Below are 22340 nucleotides of genomic sequence, written 5' to 3'. Positions count from 1 at the left end.
TACATGCTTGTAATTCCAGCTACTTGGGAGGCTGAGGCACGGAGAATCGCTTGAACCCGGGAGGTAGAGGTTGCAGTGAGCCGAGATCGCGCCACTGTACTCCAGCCTGGCGACAGAGTGAGACTGTCTCAGGAAAAAAAAAAAAAGGCTGGGCATGGTAGCTCATGCCTGTAATCCCAGCACTTTGGGAGGCTGAGGCAGGCGGATCACATGAGGTGAGGAGTTCGAGACCAGCCTGGCCAACATGGCAAAACTCTGTCTCTACTAGAAATACAAAAATTAGCTGGGCATGGTGGGGTGCGCCTGTAATCCCAGCTACTAGGGAGGCTGAGGCAGGAGAATTGCTTGAACCCAGGCGCAGAGGTTGCGGTGAATCAAGATCACACCACAGCACTCTAACCTGGGCGACAGAGCAAGACTCTGTCTCAAAATAACAATTTTTAAAAATCGAGTTTATTATTAAAAAAACTTCAAACATATTAAAAAATAGAATAAATGCCCACTCAGCTTCGACAATGATCAAACCATAGCCAATCTGTAGCTCCTGCTGCCCCAACCCATGCTGGTTTAAAGACACATCCCAGGCCTTTTATCATTTCACCCAAGGCCTGCTTTTAATCTCTACAACATTCCTGATCATTCTGCTAAAAAAACAAGCCCCTATTTTCACAGAGGAGGGGAAGTCCTGGGAGGGAAAGGGGTTTGCTCAAGGCCACAAGAGGGAGGGAGGCAGCTGTGGTGGCGCCCCGGGCAGAGTCCAAGCCCAAGGCTCTCTGCCCTGAACCATCTGCTTCCTTTGTCTCTGTGCAGCACCGGGAGGCCCAGCGAGGCAGAGGGGAGGGAACGGAGGCAGCTCTTCCAAGCTGGGCTCCTGGAACAAGGTTAGGTACGAGCAAGGAGACAGGTGGTGGCCAGTCACCATTCAGACATCAAAGTCCACAAGTGTCATTGTGTCGGTCAGTTTCACAATTCTGCCTTGACATCAGCCCAGCTTATCTCTGTTGTTTGGACGTGGATTTGTGTACCTGGCCAAGGTAATGGCGTGGTTTCCGACTGGTGTCTGGGTCAGGTGAGGACAAGATGTGCTTACAGAAATTGGTTCCTGCCTCACCCAGCCTCCCTGGCTTCACTTGTCCACCTTATGCCCTTGTAATGTGATGCCTGGCTTAAGTGCCTCAGATAAAATTAGATCCGCTCTGCACAAAATGTCACCTAGAGTAGATCCGATGGTACTCCGGTCTGAGCAATAATTCCAGTCTAATTTATTGGGTTGGAAGTTTGGCCCAAAGTCGGCACCAGTCAGAGAAAGGGAAAAGTAGCCAAGCAGCATCCGCCAAGTGAAAACTGCCCCCCCGCCCCCTGGTCTGGGGCCTTTTCCCTGCATACCTGCATGAGCACCTTGAGTCTGTCAAGGGGGGCGGTGCAGGTTCGGGATACGGCCCCTGCCCCACCTCCTGCCACCAGGTGTCTCCACCACATCCCCGTCTGCCTCTCCTCCACTGTGAACTCATCAGGGACTGTCAGATTCTCACCCACATCAAAGATCTGTGAGGAAAGATAACACAAGCCTGATTCAGGACCCTTGGGGCAAGGCTGCTGGCACCAGTCACCTTCTACCCTCTAGCATGGCTCTAGGCCAGGGACCCTGGGTAGGAAGCGGGTTGGGGCCCTTCCCCTTCACTCTGAAGGCAGCAGAGCTCTCACCCCCACTGGGGCCCTGGAGAGGCACAAGTTAGAGTCTTAGCTGAACACAGCAGGAAGGTGCCAGTTCTAAAACCATTCATCAACCCTTCCCAATGCTGCCAGGGAGCTCCTGCAAGAAAAGCTCACAAGGCCTGTGCGAGGTCACCAGGCTGGCTGTGCTAGAGGGATCAAGTCGGGGTAAAAGCCACCCGAAACCTCACGTGTAACGGGATCACACTGGCAGAACATTATGCAAGGCCTCGGCAAACATGAGGACTCACTGCCTGCGTAACCTCTCTCCGAGTGGCATCCGGGCTGATCAGAGCCACCTCTGCTCTGATCCCAGAGCTAAAGGCCAGAGCTCCGGGCCAGCTGCTCCCACCCCTGAGCTGTCCACTTAAGTTCACTCAACAAACCCTGGCCTGGCACTGTGAAAGGCAGATGAGGAGCACCTCTGGCCTCCCCTCCTGGAGTGGACGGTCCAGGGGGTCAGAACTGCACACCAGGACTCAAGAGAGGGACACGCCATGCTGAGGGGCTCAGGGGCAGAGGCTGACACAGACTCGCATTTCTGAACATGAAACCACAGTGGACGGGGGTGAATGGGCAGCAAGTGTGCCACCGTGGGGACACCTCATAGCTCTCTGCAGAATAGCTTCTGCCTCCGCCCCCTCCCACTGGGAGGAAGGGTCACACCAGCTTTGGGAGAACAGGCAGCACCGCGGAAAGGGGCACCTGAAGTGGGCCCTGAAGAGCAACGAGCATGTGGGGACAGAAGGTGTTCCTGGAAGAGGAATCCTGTGTGTGAACGATGGGGCTGTTCAGGTTGGCCGGTGCCAGAACAGGGGGAGCATGTGGAGAGCTCTACTGGGCTGGCAGAGGAGGGGACAGTCTCCTGTGGAAGAGGAGGCAGCTGGAAAACCTCGGCCGCGCTCTGAATGGCGCTGGGCTCAGGGCCCCTGGGGTGCGGGGCTCACCGTGGAATGCTTCCAGTAGAGGATGATCTCCGGGATGTTTTCCACAGGGTGCAGGAGGTGGTAGTCTCTCCACTCGTTCCAGTCAATGGTCATCGTGCCGTTTTTATCCATGCTGCAAGACAGAGGCGAGGCTGCCCACGGGTCCACATGCCCACCCGCCAGCTGCACCCCCTCAGCCGCCTCCCAGTGAGCCAAGGGCAGGTGCCTTGGCTGCCCAGAAAACACAGGAGGCGCCTCTGCCCCCAGGAGAAAGGGCAGGGGGCTCCACACCCCACTTAGCACAACAATGGGAATATAATGGCCCACAAGAACCCCGTTCTGATCAGGCACAGAAGTCAAGGGAGGCAGTCGCGAGCTACACGGATACTTACTAGGTGACAGGGCCCCAGAAATGGCCCGTTCGTATTCTGACAGACAGACAAAGGATGCAGAGGAGAGAGGAGAAACAATACGCATAAGTGCTCAGAGCCATGTTAGTGAAGCAAGCACACACCCAGAGACGTGGGCACAGCACGGCATGAGATGAGCCCGCCACAGCGACTGAACCCAGGGAGTGGGCGCCAGGGCTGCTGTCCCTGAGGACCAGCCAGTCTTCAGCCCGCAGGGTTTTGGGAAGGCCCAGCCAGGAGACCAGGGAGCGGGTGCCAGGGCTACTGTCCCCGAGGACCAGCCAACGTTCAGTCCACAGGGTCTTGGGAAGGCCCAGCTAGGACAGATGCGACTCGGGGGCTGTTCCGTGCAATTTCCTGGCAGCTGCTCCTCACCAGGGAGTTATCTTTTGGGGCAGCATCTCTGACTAAAGCGTTAAGTGCAAGTTACCAGCATGGGGAAGAAATTTACCTGGGATAAAGGCTGCAGTGTGAGCCCCTCTGCACCACCCTCAACACATGCACAGGTGCTCTGTGCAGGCCTTTTACCTACTGGAACCACCCCCAAATCAGTTTTCACTTCATGGGCTGCTGGCTGATGGGCAAAATTCCAGGTGATCTGTGAATCTTCAAATGAAAGCTGGCCTGCAAGCCTGGGGAGGGACTGGCCTCCAGGGGAGGTTACTTATTCATCCTTTCAAACCATGAGAAGGCCAAGTTCAGAGCGACAGCGTCAGCACAGGGAATGGCATCGCAGGGTTAGCCTCAGAGTCTTCCTTTCATCACACTTAATCCAAATGCAGAGGCCGGCTGAGCACTCACCTCTTGAGAATTTTTTCTGCCTGCTGTTCAGATATCTTAACTCCCAGGTCCCGCAGGGACTGCATGATCTCCTGTGCGTCGATGCGTCCTACAAGAACAGAGGCTGTGAACAGGAGCCGGGTGCACGGAAGGGCCCGAGGCTGGACGAGTTGCAGCTCTGAAGGCGGCACTTACCATCATTCTTTTTGTCCAAACTCTTAAACACTAGCCTCAGTTTCTTCTCATGATCTTGGAGATAATGGACAAATTCTTCAAAGTCTAGTTGCCCATCGAGGTCCTTATCCCCAGCTTGTACAATTTTCTAGAAAAGAAAAGTAAGGTTTTGGGTTTTGGCTCCTCAATCAGCCTTTCCTTGTCCCTTGTGAGGCCCCGTCCCCAGGCAATGACTGCACTAATCCGAGAGCAGAGCTGGCCCCAAGATGCTTCTGCTCTTCTCCCAGAGCCACCATGGCAATTTACTCACATGCCAGAGCCACCACCTAGAGCCCCAAGTGCTGGCCAGAACCTCCCTCCCAAGCAGAGAGGGAACAAGGAGCCCGGGAAGAGCCCTCTGGACAGAGTCTAACAGGGACAGCTGGGTGCACTCTCAGTCTGAAGACCCACGTGCTGTACAGCCGGGGTTAGCTGCTTGGCCCCATTGCAGTGCCGTCCCTGGGTCCCTGGACCCAGGCTTCAACCACACATGCTCCCTGCTGAGACCTGGGGTTGGCCATTTCCGATAAGAACGCTGCAGCTTGCTCTTTCTCTCCTAAAGGTGGCATTAGTCCCAGAATAATTTGGTGGCCAGGATGAAAATAGGGGGCACAGCCAGACCCTGCCAGAGAGCACCCGAGGCTGGTGAAGTGTGGGGAGCCAAGGGTATGTGCTTGATGGTACTGCCAGTCCTTGCTCTCTGGGAAGCCAGATAATACCGCCACCCTGGCTCTCTCAATCAGTCACTGAAAACCACTTTAGTGACTCGAGAGACTCTGTTCCTTGGCTGTGAGGTTCCAAAAATACCGCCACCATGTCCCCGCTTCCCAGGAGGTGGGCTTCGTTCAGCAGCTGTTAATGGTTTCGGATGCCTGGCAACTGGGACTTCATGAGAGCGCCCATCTCCCCAGCACCCAGCACGGGCTGCAGGGCGTGCTAAATGCTTTGCTTCTAATAACACTCGCCCCTCGCAAACAGCTCTAGGAGGTAGGAAATGCCATTTCCCCCATTTTACGGAGAAGGAAACAGGAGTTGAGAGAGGCTAAATATTTACACAAGGTCAGACAGCTAGGGAAGTGGTGGGCGGGATGCAAGTCAGGCTGTGGTCCTCCCAGGCCACCTCCCTGCAGATCCTGCCGCCACCCTGGAGACTAACTTCCAGAATGTGGGGGATGAAAGTGAGTCACCCTAACTCAGCTACACCCTGAATCTGGAACCCAAAACTGGAACCGAGAATCTCCCAAGGAAGATGATATGGCCTTCCTGTGTCCCCCACACTTCTCACCGAGAGAAATCAACTGACAGCCAGTCAGGGGTTTGGAAATAGATGTCCCACTGGCTAGCTTGGTCCTCAAAGGATCACCCCCAGGCCTCTCTTGTAGACACACTGCTGACAGTGCCTTGTGATTCCTCAGCTGCCAAGGGTACCAGGGGCAGGGAGGCCTGGACAGATACCCCGTGACCTGGTGTGATCAAAAGGCTAATGCGAGGGGTGTGGCTGGAATGTGGGACAGATGCTCGAACATATTTTATCTGCTATCTGAGGTTACATTTAACTTCCTGTGGGCATCTGTGCTCTCAGCCAAGGGCGACATAAATCACCTATAGGGTGACTGCTCCAGATCCCTGACAGGAATGGAAATAGAGTGGAAAAGCCACTTACAGAGAAGGCGAACATTAAGCACAAAGCCCTCTGGTACCCAGCTGCCTGTTGCCAGGGTGAGCCACGTGCCTCCCTGGGGTGGGCGCTGCCACCCGAGACACCCGGAGCAGAGGGTGTGCTCGCCGCAGCTGGCTTCAGCACATTCTCAAAGTGCTTGCTTCTGCCTCACAGGGCCTGGGACTCCTTCTGTCTCCTTCCTTGGATATGCAGATCCTCCTCAGTGCACAGTGGGCATGGGGGGTGGGTATCAGGGAAGCTGATTACCCGAGAAGGAGAAGCTGAGGAGGCAAGGGGCCCTCAGACTCCGCAGCTGAGCTTCCCAAACTTCAGGGTGGACACAGGCCCTGCTCCCTGGGATGTCTGAGGGTCGAGAAGGCTTCTCACCCCCACATCAGGGATGGGCAGCTCCACCCCGTAGCACCCTCCCAACTCCTGGGCCTCCCTGCCTTCTCCTATGTGTTCCTGGCCTGCCCCCTACACCCCTTTGGGGCCCTGTACTTCTCAGGAACACCCCCCTCATTCCAGCAAAAGGAATTTCCTTTCCGAAAGCCCATCTCCCATAACAGCCTTCGCTAGAATTCCAGCCTTCCCGGGAAGTCACATGAAAACCAGTCACTCCGGTGACGTACACGTGCCGGCCATAGCCACAAGACAATGGGAAAACCTCCTACATTTCAGACATTCTTTCCTCTCAGCGGGGGACGGTTCATGCACGCTCAGCCATTCACTCAACAAATACCGGTTGATCGCGCCTCTCCCCCCTGCGCAGTCCCCCCACAGACCTGCTTCCACTGGCGGTAGGTGGAGAACTCCTGGGAGGGGATGAATACACTGAGCTTGAAGATGGATTTCAGCTCGGCAGGGAGCCCCTTGGACTCAAAGTACTGGAACTCGGTCTGGGCCTCCCCAATGACCGGCACATACAGGCACAGGCAGAGCATGCTGGTGGCCTGCTGGGTGCTCTGCTACCCTCGCCACCGGGAGCAAGTTCTCTAAATGCAGCCGGTCCCGGGAAACTTGCATAAGACAAGCCGGGCCTCAGCTATCATTGGCTGCTTAAGCCCCACCCTTTTACTTAATTGAAAAAAGAAAAAGAAAAAAAAAAAAAAACCACCCACGACAGGTCTGCTAACAGCCAATGAACATGGAGCCCGGGGGAGAAGGCGCATCAGGTTGCTCAAGTGAGAGGCACAAAGATCAGGGCTGACGTCACAGCTCCCTCCCTGCAGTTAACTCTTGGAGAAGAGGCTGGGTGACACATTCTGCCTGCCTGGATACTAGGTACGGAGCCCAAACAAACCTTCACCCTCTGGCTGCCAACCCCTCCAAATGAACAAACAGCCTATAGCCTGTTTTCACACAAGATCCCCAAACTCGTCACACAACACAACAGTTTTCTCCTTTTAGTAAATCATTCCCAATCAAAAGATCAGTAGATAGAGACAGAGCTGATCACCACTGAAAATGGTCCAGTTCAGCTATGAGAGGAGGCTGAGGGGTGGCTGAGAGCCAGGTGCCCTGGAAAGTGGACCCCACCACGGGTCCATGTATCCTGCGGGGGAGCTGCCCTGGCTGGCCGAGGCCCTGGCCACACATGACTCCTGGCACAGTTCTAGCTGGCTCCTGCTTCAGGGAACTCCATAGACCACATGTGCCCTCCACAGCCCACATGTGATCAGTGCATTGAAACCTTTTCCAGGCCATTCTGCAATGTGAGCACTGAGGAACCAGCTTTCGCCTGGGGGCCCCAGAGTGCCCAGGAACTGACATGATGGGGATGGGAAGAGGGCACCATGCTGATGGACTCCCCATAAGCATCAATCTGGGGTCAGCCGAGGCCTCACATAAGACCCACAGTCTTCAATGCCCACGTCCACTCAGAACACATAGAAGTCCAGTCTTACTCACAGTTAGAACTTTGCTGTTCAACACAGAAGCTTTTTAAATATAAAGTCATAGCCAACTGGGCATGGCGGCTCATGCCTGTAATCCCAACATTTTGGAAGGCCGCGGAGGGCGGATCACCCGAGGTCAGGAGTTCATGACCAGCCTGACCAACATGGCGAAACCCCATCTCTAAAAATACAGAAATACAGAAATTAGCCGGGTATAGCGGTGGGCTCCTCTTGAACACAGGAGGCAGAGGTTGCAATGAGCTCAGATTGTGCCATTGTACTCCAGCCTGAGCAAGAGGGAAACTGTGTCTCAAAAAAAAGTAAATTCATTAATAGCCAAAAGAACTCTGGCAATAAAGAAAAAAAAGTAAATTCATTAAAATAAAATGAAATGAACAAACTCAGTTCCCCCGGATAGCCACACATAGTCACTGGGCATTTCCGCCATCACGGAAACTTCTACTGGGCAACAGTTTTAGAACGACCTTTTCAGGGGAGGACGATCCTCTGCAGGCCGGGCTGAATTCTCCACTCCTTCCTTCCCCCCTGATTCGTGCTGCGGAGGAAGAGACCACGTCACCAAGATGAGAACACGCTCAGTCTCACCCTTGTTCCTTCCACAGTGCGCCACTTCCTAATATAGACTACATCTTCCCACTACTGGGATGGATAAAAATGGATAGCTATTACTTGGGGATCACAGAAGTAAAAGGACTTCTTAATGCACTAAAAAGCTTGTTGTTAACTCGTAAAGAGAGTGTTAGAAGATGTTGATACTTACACACAACATTATGAAACAGAGATTATGACATGTGATATGACATTTAGGCCCTTCTAACAGAGATTTGATAACAAGTCTGTGAGAACAGGTCTTGGACTACCCTACTGGCAGATCCTATGAGGTTTCACTGGATTATCCAGGCAGATTCCTGTTCAGCCTCTACTAAATCCATGATACTCAGCTGTCTCTTAAGCTGCACAATCCATAATGTTCTGCCTTGGGCTATTTTAACACGCTTCTTATCTCTACCACCAGGGTCCTTGAAGGTAGAAGGCTCTTGCTTCAAACCCTTGGATCTCCTTGTCTGGAGCTAACATCTTGCCTTGATCAAATAAGGTGCTTCATAAACAGCTTCCAAATGAGTGAATCAGCGCAGGGGGCCTCTGAGACCCCAAGAAACAAACTTATGACCGTGCTTGACGAAGGCCTATTTTCCTGAGCACCTGCAAATAGAGTTGTCAGGGCATTATACTGAAATGAACAAGATGATCTATCATTTTTATTATTATTGAGACAGACTCTCACTCTGTCACCCAGGCTGAAACCTCCATTTCCCAGGTTCAAGTGATTCTTGTGCCTCAGCCTCCCAAGTAGTTGGGATTACAGGCGCCCACCACCACGCCTGGCTAATTTTTGTATTTTTAGTAGGGACTGGATTTCACCATGTTGGCCAGACTGGTTTCCAACTCCTGGCCTCAAGTGATCTGCTTGCTTCGGCCTCTCAAAGTACTGAGACTACAGGCATGAGCCACTGTGCCTAGCCTCTATTATTTTATTTTAAAAAAGGTTCAAGTTGCCGGGCCCAGTGGCTCATGCCTGTAATCCCAGTACTTTGGGAGGCTGAGGCGGGTGGATCACAAGGTCAGGAGATCGAGACCATCCTGGCCAACATGGTGAAATCCTGTCTCTACTAAAAATGCAAAAATTAGCTGGGCGTGGTGGCAGACGCCTGTAATCGCAGGTATTTAGGAGGCTGAGGCAGGAGACTCACTTGAACCTGGGAGGCGGAAGTTGCAGTGAGCCGAGACTACCATTGCACCACTCCAGCCTGGGCAACAGAGTGAGACTCCGTCTCAAAAAAAAAATAGCTAAGCCTTAAAATGCTCGTCTTCAGGAATGCTCATTCTATTTTATAGAATGAGATGTTGCCCTTTAAAAAAAAAAGCTGGTCTTCCTTTGTTAAATTATTCATATTTGCTTCTGAAACTAAAATAAATTACACAGATCTGTTAAGTCACTCATTTTAGTGATGACTACAGTCATTCTAATATAAAAAAGCAAATTTTTTTTAGTACAATTGAATATTTCATTTTCTAATAAAGTGTATTTTAAAAATAATTATGGTACATATAACTGTACTATTGAGTTTTGTAACATATTTAACAAAAGAAATCTGAGAAGAGATTTGAAAATGATACTAAATAAAAGTGAAACATGTATTCTTCTTCTTCTTTTTATTTCCTAAGATGGAATCTCGCTCTGTCGCCCAGGCTGGGGTGCAGTGGTATAATCTCAGCTCACTACAACTTCCACCTCCCGGGTTCAAGCGATTATCCTGCCTCGGCCTCCTGAGCAGCTGGGACTACAGGAACTCACGAACATGCCCGGCTAATTTTTGTATTTTTAGTAGCGATAGGGTTTTACCATGTTTGTCAGGCTGGTCTCAAACTCCTGACCTCAAGTGATCTGCCCTCCTTGGCCTCTCACAGTGCTGGGATTACAAACGTGAGCTACTGTGCCCAGCCTGAAACTTATATTCTATATTATAAGGCAAAATTATTAAAGTTTATCAAATAGGAACAATTGTTTTCTAGAAAAAAAAAGAATGGAATCTCCTTGATCATAACAAAGCTATACACAGACCAACAGTATCATGGGGTCAGGAAATGTTCTCTGAAATGGTCTGCATGTACTTGTCAAGATGTTATTTTACAATACTAACATCAATTCTACTCCAATATTAGTTTTTAAAAAGGGTTCTAACCTATTTGCTGCTGTGACTGGGTCCCACAGAATGTCTTCGTTGGATAAACTTCAATTGGCATTTGCTTATTTAAATTATCCGTCCTACTGAGTTCCACAGGAAATTCAGAACTCCATCTTCATGTAAAAATAGAGAATTCTACCCAAATAAGCCAATCTCCAGGTGCCTAGTGTCCAGGACAACTACTCTATTTCTGGAATTGCAGACTGCGGGGCCCAGAAGGGCTCTGGGATCATCCCTTAATCTCTGAGTGGAGCAAACAGGCCTGGGAGAGGTGACCTGATTTGCCCAATTCCCAAAGCCTGTCAATGCAAGGCAGGGCCTTGCACCCAGGGTTCCTATTACAACATCCACTTCAAACAGCACCCAAAACTGAGATAACAGTATTCAGTTCCCAAAGAATGCCGGTAAGCCAGACACTGGGAATGACAGGAGGTAATACCTCATACTGGAAGGCAGTAGGTGTGTGGGAAAGGTGTAACTTGAGCAAGTTGAGCCCTATCTAAAAACAACCAAAAACGGTGCTTGTGTCATAGCTTCTGAACACCTCTATGAGAACTAGATTACGGAAGAACTAAAGCAGGCCTTGGGTTTCAGCCCTGATGTTTCACACCCGCTCAGCACTCCAAGATCTGGGCACAGCACACATTGTGTGTGATTCCTCTCTGTTCTTTATTATTCTGACTTGGTGGCATAGACCCCTATCTGTTTCAGCTCCTCCGACGTCCATTCCTGTGACTAGTATTTGGAAATAGTGACAGCAACACTAGGTCCCTTAGGATTCAGTGGCATCAGATTGCAATTAATCTATAAAGTAGCAGTTCCTCTCCTGAGCATCTTCTCACAGCAAATCTGCCAATGCCACCAAAAGCTTTCCTTGTTCTACCACTCTGTTACATGCCAGAAGACAGCAAGTGCTTCCTGTAAGGGCCGGAATATCATGAATAAGAACAGGGCAGGTACAGTGCCTCTGGGAGTGTAGCATTAGGTCAGAAAGTTCCTCTCCCCTCCTCTGCAATGACTCAGACTGAGCCAGAAATATTAATATGTGGAGGGAGCGTTGCCAGCATCCAGCTGCAAGCCCCACCCACCCTTAAGGCTCTCAAACCTCATTGGCAGCTGTGGCCACAGTGTCATTTGATGATCAGGTTGCCATGACAGCCTAGTGTAGCCAGTTTCCAATGAAACCTACCTACACTTGGCAATTACACACACAATGAGCAAAATTCTCTGTGCTTCCGAGAAGACAGCCCCTCAGGATTTGAAAGCTTGAATGCCGCTGAGGGCACCTCCCACTCCAGAGTAATGGCTTTCTTCTCCAACTGCAGATTAATTGTAGGACAAAGATAAAGGGAAAAGCTGGAACAGTTCCTAGTATAAAAGCTTGCAGGAACCTGACTCACTAGCAGACATATTTAAACAGGGGAAGTGAGAGCAAAACAAAGTAGTGCTTCTGGGACAGTGAGAAGCCAGAGAACCAAAGTGTGTTTCTCTTTTTCTTCTTTTTTTTTTTTTTGAGATGGAATCTTGCTCTGCTACCCAGGATGGAGTTCAGTGGCGCATAATCTCGGCTCACTGCAACCTCCACCTCCGAGGTTCAAGCGGTTCTCCTGTCTCAGCCTCCCTAGTAGCTGGGACTACGGTGTGCACTACCACACCCTGCTAAGTTTTGTATTTTTAGTAGAGATGGGGTTTCGCCATATTGACAAGGCTGGTCTTGAACTCCTGACCTCGTGATCCCCCACCTTGGCCTCCCAAAGTGCTGGGATTATAGCTGTGAGCCACTGTACCCGGCCTAAAGTGAACTTTTCAAAAATGTTTCCAAAACATTCTGGAGGTTCTTTCATGAGAGAATTGGTGAGGCCAGCCCCAGTCAGTGATCACAAACCCCAAACACCTTCAGAGCACTGCTCTGGGCAAGGACAGGGGCTGCATCCCTGCTGCTGTTACTCCGGTTCTTGGTCTCTCTGCTTTGTGGCTGCCCAGATGTGCTTTCTCCCTTGCTTCAAACCCTGCCTCATCTCCCACTTGGGGCTCCCCCAATTTGCAGCCAGCTGAACTGTCTCTCTTCTGGGGATCAGCCAGTAAAAGGTGTGGGTCTCTCGATTCTGCAGGCCGGGAACTAAGCTGTTCAGAACAGAAAGTTCTACGCTGAGGCCACCTCTGGGGGGAGAGCTGGCAAGGGGGTACTGTATGATGCTGAAAAATAGAGCAGTTAATTACTGAAGACAAAAATAGGTGATTTTAAAAGGCAGTCAGCCATTCAAGGTAGTAATAAGGCAAGCAGGTCTATGGATAAAAGTTGCTCACAAAGCTAGTGCCACAGCCATTTCCAATCTTGTCTAAAACAATCAAAAGGTACAAAGTGACACCCTCTCTTTGCATATTAAGTATGCACATCTTGGGCATAACAGACTCTAAGAGACCCACTGCTCCACTTGGAAGGAACCTGTCAAAGACGAGGACTTCTTCCCAGTGCCCATAGGACTGCAAGCGTTATTACATCAAAAGTCTCTATTAGCAAAGGCAAGGTATTTCAACTTAACATTTCTGCGGTATCTACAATGTGCCAAACAGGGCAGAATCTCCTTTTCTTCTCTGCTTTTTATCCTGAGTAAAAAGATTCTAAAATAACCAAAGCTCAGGAGGTGAACCAGGTCACTCTGGCAGGTAGGAGAAATCTGAGCCAAATGGCAATTTCCTTTTTAATACTGAATACTCCATTAGTTTCATTAAAAACTGCTTTCCTAAGGGAAAATAAGGCAGCACAGGGCAAGGATTTGGGGGACGAAATCTCAGCTCCACCTCTTTTTAGTTGTTTAACCCTCGGCAAGTAATGTAACCATTCTGTACCTCGGTTTCCTCATCTCCGAAATGGGGATACTACCACTTACCTTGGCTCTTGTGAGGATGGTAACTCACGCTCAGGGCTCGGGAGGGATGAAAGACCCCGCAGTTGGCAGACCCGCAGTCGCCGCAGTCATTCCCAAAGGGGCACCAGCCTCTGCGCCTCATGACTCCAGCATCTCCTCGGACCCAGTCTCACGCCTTCACTCTTCCTCCCAGACCCAAAGGAAAGATGGGTCGGACCCAGGCAAGGGGACTGTGACCTTCAGGATGCCAAGACCACCCCCATAGCTCCCAGCAACTGGGTTCCATGGGGGATGTGCACTCTCTCGCCCTTCCTGAGCTGTTCAGATAAGCTAAGGCACACTTTCACAGTTTGTCCCTTACTTTCAAATGGCTTTCTTCAGCCAAACTAACAAATCCTAAGGCAAATCTATTGCGACCTTCCTTCCCCCAACAGCCACACTGGGGTGACTGCAGTGGGTAATGTAGCTTTCACAGGTGCCACAGAAAGATTTTAGATGGAATTTGTGGGCCTCCTCATTGCCTACCACTTCTCCCTGAACCCCAAACTAATGTTATGAGTTCTCCCTTCCTCCCCACACTCATTTTTTCCCCAGGAAAATGATCCCAGACCAGTCCCTAAACTAGGAGGTCCTCCTGAGGCCAACATTACCTTAGGAAACTGATCTGCAGGTCCAACCACCAGCAAAATGGTGGGTCTCTTTTCCGTGGCCTCAGCCCTTCCGTCCTGTTTCCCCAAAAAGCTTGCCATCTGGTCTCTCCGGGCAGGGGCTGGGGTGCCTCTGACTTCATGATCATCCCCCTCTCTGGAGCTTTGGCACCCAGCCCTGGGGAGAAAGCTAGCTAGGAAATGCCACAGCATCTGCAACATCACGGTCTCCTCCAAACGCCTCCGATGGTGACTGTTCACTTTTGAGGGATGTGACCACAATACCAAGGCTCTCTGGCTACACAGCTGCTGGGAAGACCGGCCTGGGAGTTCTCAGGCTGGAAGCTCTGCATGCAGGGGCGGTTTCCTGCTTTTTCAAATGTGCTAGCACTGCTGTCGTGCCCGGCCTGAGAAGTAGCTCACTCTAAGGGAGCCTTGCCGGGCTGCCGGCAATAAGGAGAAAGCAGCTGGAGCTTCTTCAATAAAAACTGACTTCTGCAGATGACGGTGAGCAAACGTTTGGCTTTTTTAAAAAAAAGGAAAACGCGACAGCCAAGCAGACCACTCCCAGAGGCAGAAGGAACTTCGAGCTCCCAATTATTCAGCTGTCCTCGCTCATCACCCAAGCCGAGCTCGAGCATCCAGTCTGCATTCTCACTGCAGCAGAGCCCAGCCAATCACCTCTGCCGACACTACCTAGTTCATTATCCCACCAGCACCAGCCCTCCAATCAGAGGCCGCTGAATTCCTGCATGAAACCTGGCAATTCTGCAGGGAGGTACAGACTCACGCTTCAGATGAGGCTCGGATTACAGAATCCACTCTGAGCCGGCTCCTTAGCAAAGTAACTCCCTGCCCTCCACCCAGGCTGCTTCCAAGCATTCACCATCAAGTGCAACATGATCAACAGGCTTGGCAACATGTCCTAAGAGCATTCTAGAAACATTTTTCCTTGTTTCATGATCCAGTTTTCTCCAACAGAGCACACGCCATATCACAGCAGCTACTTCTGTTATGTCTGCCTCTACAAGATGAGCTGCCTGGGGGCAGGACCAAGTCACAGACCTTTCTACCCCTAGGACCAGGCACAGATTAAGTCTATAGACTGAACTGAATAAAAGGTCATAAATAAAAAGGAAATAATCTTTGATCATTTGTTTCTTAGTTTACTAACAGATAAATGCACTGGCTACTATCAGTCCTCACTGAGGTGAGCCTCTAATAGTGTTCACAACATTCATTCATTCATTCACTGAGACGGAGTCTTGCTCTGTCGCCCAGGCTGGAGTGCAGCTCTTGGCTCAGTGCCACATGTGCCTCCAAGGTTCAAGCAATTCTCCTGCCTCAGCCTCCCGAGTAGCTGGAATTACAGGTGCATGCCACCACACCTGGCTAATTTTTGTATTTTTAGTAGAGACGGGGTTTTACCATGTTGGCAAGGCTGATTTTGAACTCCTGACCTTGGATGATTCACTCACCTTGGCCTCCCGAAGTGCTGGGATTACAGGTGTGAGCCACTGCTCCCGGCCTATTTAAGTATCTAAAAGATAAGTGACTATTTAAAGCAAAAATAAAACAATACACTGCAGGTTTATAACACGTGTAACAGTAAAATGCATGAGAATCATGGTTCAAAGTCTGGGAGGCCAGAAATGAAAGTATACTGTTTAAGATTCTAAAACCTTGTCTAAGATTCTAAAACATTGTCCTTGGCACAATGTACATCTGGAAATGTCAGCTGAGGCCAGGCTGGGAAAGACTCTAAATGCTGTCCTTGGGGGTTTAGAGTCTCTATTGCAGGTGCAGTTGGAGCCTCATGACAGAACACCAGCAACGTGTGAGTTTCAAATCAGAGAGGAGGCAAGTTTGGAAGCCGGCTGGAAATGCAAAATAAAACCACCTCCACATATCACAGAGGTCAAAGAGAAAGAAGATTGAATAAAACCCTGATTTTGTTATGTAGGGAAAAAAAAAAAAAGATTCTAAAACCAGGCCAGGCATGGTGGCTCTCACTTGTAATCCCATCACTTTGGGAGGCTGAGGCAGGAGGACTGCTTGAAGTCAGGAGTTTGAGACCAGCCTGGGAAACAAAGTAAGGCTCTGTCTCTGTTTCTACAAAATACCCAAAAATTAGCTGAGTATAGTGGCTCACACCTGTAGTCCTAGCTACTCGGGACGGTAGGGCAGGAGGACTGCTGGAGTTCACAAGTTCAAGGTTGCAGTGAGATATGATCACACCACACACTCTAGCCTGGGCAACAGAATGAGATCCTGTTTCCAAACAAACAAACAAACCCAACTTGACCACATTTACAAAATACTCCACCCAACAACAGCAGAATACACATTATTTTCAAACGCACTCAGAACATATTCCACCCATGAAACAAGTCTTGATCAATTTCAAAGGATTCAACTCATACAAAGTATGTTCTTTGACCACAGTGGAATTAAATTGGAAAAAAATGACAGGTATGCACCTGTAGTCCCTGCTACTTGGGAGGCTGAAGTGAGAGGATTGCTTGAGGGCAGGAGTTCAAGACCAGCTTGGACAACACAGCAGGATCCAGTCTCTTAAAAAAAAAAATTGGAGGCCGGGTGTGGTGGCTCATGCCTATAATCCCAGCACTTTGGGAGGCCAAGGTGGGTGAATCACCTGAGGTCAGGAGTTTGAGACCAGCCTGGCCAACATGGTGAAACCCCATCTCTTAAAAAAACAAAAATTGAGGCTGGGCGCGGCGGCTCACGCCTGTAATCCTAGCATTTTGGGAGGCTGAGGTGGGTGGATCACCTGAGGTCAGGAGTTCAAGACCAGCCCGGCCATCATAGTGAAACCCCATCTTATAAAAAATAAAATAAAATAAAAAATTGAAAAAAATTGCAAAATACCTAAATATTTGAAAATTAAATAACACAATGGTAAATGATTCATGTGATATGTCAAAGAAGAAATCAAAAAGGAAATTAGAACGTATTTTGAATGGTAAGAAAGCACAACATATCAAAATTTGTAAGAAGCAGCCAAAGAAATACTTAGAAGGAAATATCTATATTAGAAAAGAAAGGTCACGAATCAGTGACTTCGGCTCCATCTTAAGAAATCAGAAAAGTGGCCAGGTGTGGTGGCTCATGCCTGTAATCCCAGCACTTTGGGAGGCTGAAGCAGGCGGATCACCAGGTCAGGAGTTTGAGACCGGCCTCACCAACATGGTGGAACCCTGTTCTACTAAAAATACAAACATTGGCCAGGTGTGGTGGCACATGCCTGTAATCCCAGCTGCTCAGGAGGCTGAAGCAGGAGAATCGCTTGAACCCAGGAAGCAGAGGTTATAGTGGGCCAAGATTGCACTGCCACTGTTCTCCAGCCTGGGCGACAGCACCTAAGACAGGAATCAATGGAAATGTGTTCACTTGCATATCTTGCCTATGTGTATTTAAATATATATATTGCATATACAAAGATAGGCTCTTACTATGTTGCCCAGGCTGGTATTGAACTCCTGGACTCAAGTGATCCCCCCATCTTGGCCTCCTCACCTTGGATTCCAGATGTGAGCCACTGCAACTGGTTCAATTTTTTTGTTTGTTTGTTTTGTTTTTTGGAGACAAGAGTTTTGCTCCTGTTGCCTAGGCTAGAGTGCAATGGTGCAATCTCAGCTCACTGTAACCTCAGCCTCTTGGGTTCAAGCCATTCTCCTGCCTCAGCCTCTGGAGTAGCTGGGATTACAGGCATGGGCCACCACGCCCAACTAATTTTGTATTTTAGTAGAGATGGAGTTTTTCCATGTTGGTCAGGCTAGTCTCGAACTCCCCACCTCAGGTGATCCACCCCCGCCTCCCGGCCAGTTTTTCTTTGAAAGAGTTTCGATTTTGTTGCCCAGGCTGGAGTGCAGTGGTGTGATCTCAGCTCACTTGAACCTCTGCTTCCTGGCTTCAAGTGATTCTCCTGCCTCAGCCTCCTGAGTAGCTGGGACTATAGGTACCCACCACCATGCCCAGATAATTTTTGTATTTTTAGTAGAGATGGGGTTTCTCCATGTTGTCCAGGCTGGTCTTAAACTCCTGACCTTGTGATCTGCCCGCCTGAGCCTACGAAAATGCTGGGATTACAGGTGTGATCGCCCCAGCCCTAATATAAATTTTTTAAAACATTTTTCTTATGTCTTTGATTTCCTTGTGGGTTAATACAGTACATTTCTTTCCCTATACCACAGCATCACCTAAACCAGCAGTATCTGGTAGATTAGTTTCTTGTGGGCTACATGAAAATTACTGTATTATAACTCTAATCACATCTAGCTTTCTTGGATAGGAGGGGTCACCCAAATCCAGGGACAGACTGACAAGTGTAACCCTCTTGTAAAAGTAGCTTAGAAACATCAATAGCCAGGCGTGGTGTCTCACACCTGTAATCTCAGCACTTTGGGAGACCGAGGCAGGCAGATCACCTGAGAGGGAGTTTGAGACCAGCCTGGACAACATGGTAAAACCTTGTCTCTACTAAAAATGCAAATATTAGCTGTGTGTGGTGGCACATGCCTATAATCCATGCTACTCAGGAGGCTGAGGCAGGAGAATCGTTTGAACCCAGGAGGCGGAGGTTGTAGCGAGCCACTGCACTCCAGTCTAGGGAACAAGAGTGAAACTTGGTTGCAGGGGTTGGGGGTGGTGGGGGTGGGGGTGGTGGTGAGGAGTGTCTAGGTTAAGATAAGGGGTTGTGGAGACCAAGGTTTTTATTATGCAGATGATGTCTCCAGATAGCAGGATGGTAAATGTCTCTTATCTGACCTAGAAAGGTATCAGACTCTTAGTTAATTCTCTCCCGGATCAGGAAAACACCTGGGAAGGGAAGGTGATTCTCTGCAGAATGTGGATTTCCCCCACAAGAGACAGCTTTGAAGGCCCATTTCAAAATATGTCGAAGAAATATATTTTGGGTTAAAACACTTCAATTTCTCTCAGGGCCTGCTATCTGTCATGTGATGTTATGTTAGAGTCAGGTTGAAATTTCATCTTATTGCTACAAAGAGTCTGTTTGTCTTTTTTTTTTTTTTTTTTTTTGTAGAGACAAGGTATTACTATATTGCCCAGGCTGGTCTTGAACCCCTGGGCTCAAACGATCCTCCTGCCTTCTGAAGTACTGGAATTTGCGGCCTATTTTCAGACTTAAGATCTCTGTTCTAATATTAATGCTGGTTAGTTGTGCCTGAATTCCAAAGAGGAGGTTATAATGAGGCATGTCCCTCCCTTCCCATCATGGCCTGAATTAGTTTTTCGTGTTTACTTGGAATGTCCTTGGCCCATCAAGGTCTCTTCAGTTGGTTGGTGAGGTTTAGAACTGCTACTTTTCGCTGGGCGCGGTGGCTCACGCCTGTAATCCCAGCACTTTGGGAGGCCGAGGCAGGTGGATCACGAGGTCGAGACCATCCTGGTCAAAATGGTGAAACCCCGTCTCTACTAAAAAACTACAAAAAATTAGCTGGGCATGGTGGCGCGTGCCTGTAATCCCAGCTACTCAGGAGGCCGAGGCAGGAGAATTGCCTGAACCCAGGAGGCGGAGGTTGCGGTGAGCCAAGATCGCGCCATTGCACTCCAGCCTGGGCAACAAGAGCGAAACTCCGACTCAAAAAAAAAAAAAAAAAAAAAAAGAACTGCTACTTTTCAAAGAACAGATTCTAAAGGAATAGACCTCTAGAGAGAAGCACAGAGTCAAATCATGGGGACCTGACTCATTCCAAATTACCCTGATGAAATGCCCAGAGTATAAAGACCACTGGAGCACCACACACAAAGACAATTGGAGATTCCCAAAGGAGTCTTAGAAGAACTACACAGAAAGCAAGTTTTCAAGACTTACGGACTCCATAGCAATCTCCAAGGCTCATCACCTACTTGCTTAACTGCCTAGTACCTATCTCAGAAATATTAACATTCGCCGGCTGCAGTGGCTCATGCCTGTAATCTTAGCACTTTAGGAGGCTAAGGTTGGTGGATTACGAGGTCAGGAGTTCAAGACCAGCCTGGCCAACATAGTGAAACCCCGTTTCTACTAAAATTACAAAAATTAGCCGAGCATGGTGGCATGTGTCTGTAGTCCCAGCTACTTGGTGTAAGGTCTCGGGAGGCTGAGGCACTTGAACCTGGGAGGCGGAGGTTTTGGTAAGCCGAGATTGCACCACTGCACTCCAGCCTGGGCAACAGAGCGAGACTTTGTCTCAAACAAACAAACAAAAAAGAAATAGTAACATTCAGAAACCATGAGAGGGAAGAGTATTAACACTTTTTAGAAAGTTAACAGATGGGCCAGGCATGTGGCTCAGGAGTTAAGGAGTTCAAGACTAACCTGGCCAAGATGGTGAAACCCTGTCTCTACTAAAACTACAAAAATTAGCCAGCCACCTATAATCCCAGCTACTAGGGATGCTGAGGCAGGAGAATCACTTGAACCTCGGCAGCAGAGGTTGCAGTGAGCTGAGATTGCGACACTGTACTTCAGCCTGGGCCAGAGTGAAACTCCGTCTCCAAAAAAAAAAAAGTTAACAGATGAAAAGTGAGATTTTATTTCACAGAGAGCCAGAATGATTAGATTGATTGATTTGATAAGGACTGGCACAGCCAATATGATCATATAGAAGCCTTTTCCATAAATTAAATAAGTAAAATCTGCAGCTGTAAGTTTTTAACCAAAACCAGAACCAAAACCAAAAAAGAAATTTTTTTTTTTGAGACGGAGTCTGACACTGTCACCTGGGCTGGAGTGCAATGGTTCGATCTTGGCTCACTACAACCTCCATCTCCCGGGTTCAAGCGATTCTCTTGCCTAAGCCTCCTGAGTAGCTGAGATTATAGGCATGTGCCACCACACCCAGCTTACTTTTTGTATTTTTAGTGGAGACGAGGTTTCACCATGTTGGCCAGGCTGGTCTTGAGCTCCTGACCTGATGATCCACCTGCCTCAGCCTCTCAAAATGCTGGGATTACAGGCATGAGCCACCATGCCTGGCCCAAACAAAAACTTTTTTTTTTTTGAGATGGAGTTTTGCTGTTGTTACCCAGACTGGAGTGCAATGGCACAATCTCAGCTCACCGCAACCTCTGCCGCCTGAGTTCAAACAATTCTCCTGCCTCAGCCTCCCGAGTAGCTGAGACTACAGGCGCACGACACCATGTCCAGCTAATTTTTGTATTTTTAGTAGAGACAGGGTTTCACCTTGTTGACCAGGATGGTCTCAATCTCTTGACCTCGTGATCCACCCGCCTTGGCCTCCCAAAGTGCTGGGATTATAGGCTGAGCCACCGCGTCCGGCCCAAACAAAAACTTTTAAAGCTCGGTGGCTCACACCTGTAATCCCAGCACTTTGGGAGGCCGAGGTGGGTGATCACCTGAGGTCAGGAGCTCAAGATCAGCCTGGCCAACATGGTGAAACCCCATCTCTACTAAAAATACAAAAATTAGCCAGGCATGGTGGTGGGTGCCTGTAATCCCAGCTACTTGGGAGGCTGAGGCAGGAGCATCGCTTGAACCCTGGAGGCAGAGGTTTCAGTGAGCCAAGATCATGCCACTGCACTCCAGCCAGAGTGACAGAGCAAGACTCTGTCTCAGTAAAATAAAATAAATAATAATAAAGCAGATGTACAAAATGTGCAAGGGGATATGCTGTTTTCAAAATTATTTCTGGGTGGTACAGGAGATGAGAGTTTGAAGACTCTCTTTTATATGCTGAAATATGGCAGTAACAGGCTATTTCAGAGGCTGGACTGTAGCAGGTGAATATCAGTCTCCGCTGAAATGAACCGATCAGCCAGTGGAAACACTCAGCTCCTCTGTGCTGCCTGCACTTGGGTGGCTGGAGTTTCAGGCTGTAAGACAGGACTCTTAAACGCTCTCCTGGCGTGACTCAGCCACAATTTGACAATGAGGAGGAGTCACAGCTCACCTCATTTGGCACAAATGAAACTAAGGTATGGCAGATGACAGAACTGCAATAATGACAAAAGGAAATCCATGATCTATTTCCATATTAGGAAATAGAACGAGAAAATCTAGCTTTGACAAAAACTCCCTCAAGAAAACTCCTGTAACTGAAAGAAAAGGAGAAGTCTGGCACAAAACCTTCAGTCTTGTGGATGGTGTCTGTTTACTCCTAGTGAAAAGCCAGTCCCCACTGAGGTCCCAAGTGCAAGGTGAATGCCTATTAACAAAGATGTCTTTTTCTTTTCTCTACAAGAAAGTTAGAGGCATATAACATTTACTCAATTCTAAGTGTAGGATTTTGAGATGTAACAAAGTTCTGCAGAAGCAAGACTGCGTGAAAAAAAAAAAAAATCAGTTAAGGCTGGGCGCAGTGGCTCACGCCTGTAATCCTAGCACTTTGGGAGGCCGAGGTGGGTGGATCACCTGAGGTCAGGAGTTCAAGACCAGCCTGGCCATCATGGTGAAACCCCATCTTTAAAA

General features: G+C 49.0%; 1 protein-coding gene across 6 annotated transcripts in view; it reads right to left on the bottom strand.

Moving 5' to 3' along the window:
- Positions 1–22340, bottom strand: part of SLC25A25 (solute carrier family 25 member 25) — a 39722-nt gene that overhangs the window by 3922 nt on the left and 13460 nt on the right. The window contains exons 1-6 of one of the 6 annotated variants that reach the window (XM_032257380.1): positions 13889–15130; positions 4025–4151; positions 3851–3938; positions 3032–3067; positions 2661–2772; positions 1387–1545 (exon numbers count right to left, since the gene is read on the bottom strand). In XM_032257380.1, coding sequence (XP_032113271.1) covers positions 1387–1545; positions 2661–2772; positions 3032–3067; positions 3851–3938; positions 4025–4151; positions 13889–14107 — 741 coding nt within the window. In that variant the 5' untranslated portion in view covers positions 14108–15130. Of the gene's footprint in view, positions 1–1386; positions 1546–2660; positions 2773–3031; positions 3068–3850; positions 3939–4024; positions 4152–6487; positions 7682–13888; positions 15131–22340 lie in introns of those variants that run through there. The other 5 variants (XM_032257382.1, XM_032257378.1, XM_032257381.1 and 2 more) reach the window with 5 other exon arrangements.

The sequence above is a fragment of the Sapajus apella genome, unplaced genomic scaffold (genome assembly GCF_009761245.1).
Source record: "Sapajus apella isolate SASKATOON/1434 unplaced genomic scaffold, GSC_monkey_1.0 scaffold97, whole genome shotgun sequence".
In the NCBI taxonomy this organism is placed as follows: domain Eukaryota; kingdom Metazoa; phylum Chordata; class Mammalia; order Primates; family Cebidae; genus Sapajus; species Sapajus apella.
Note: the sequence above shows the minus strand (reverse complement) of the source record. Positions and strands in the feature narration are given on the sequence as shown.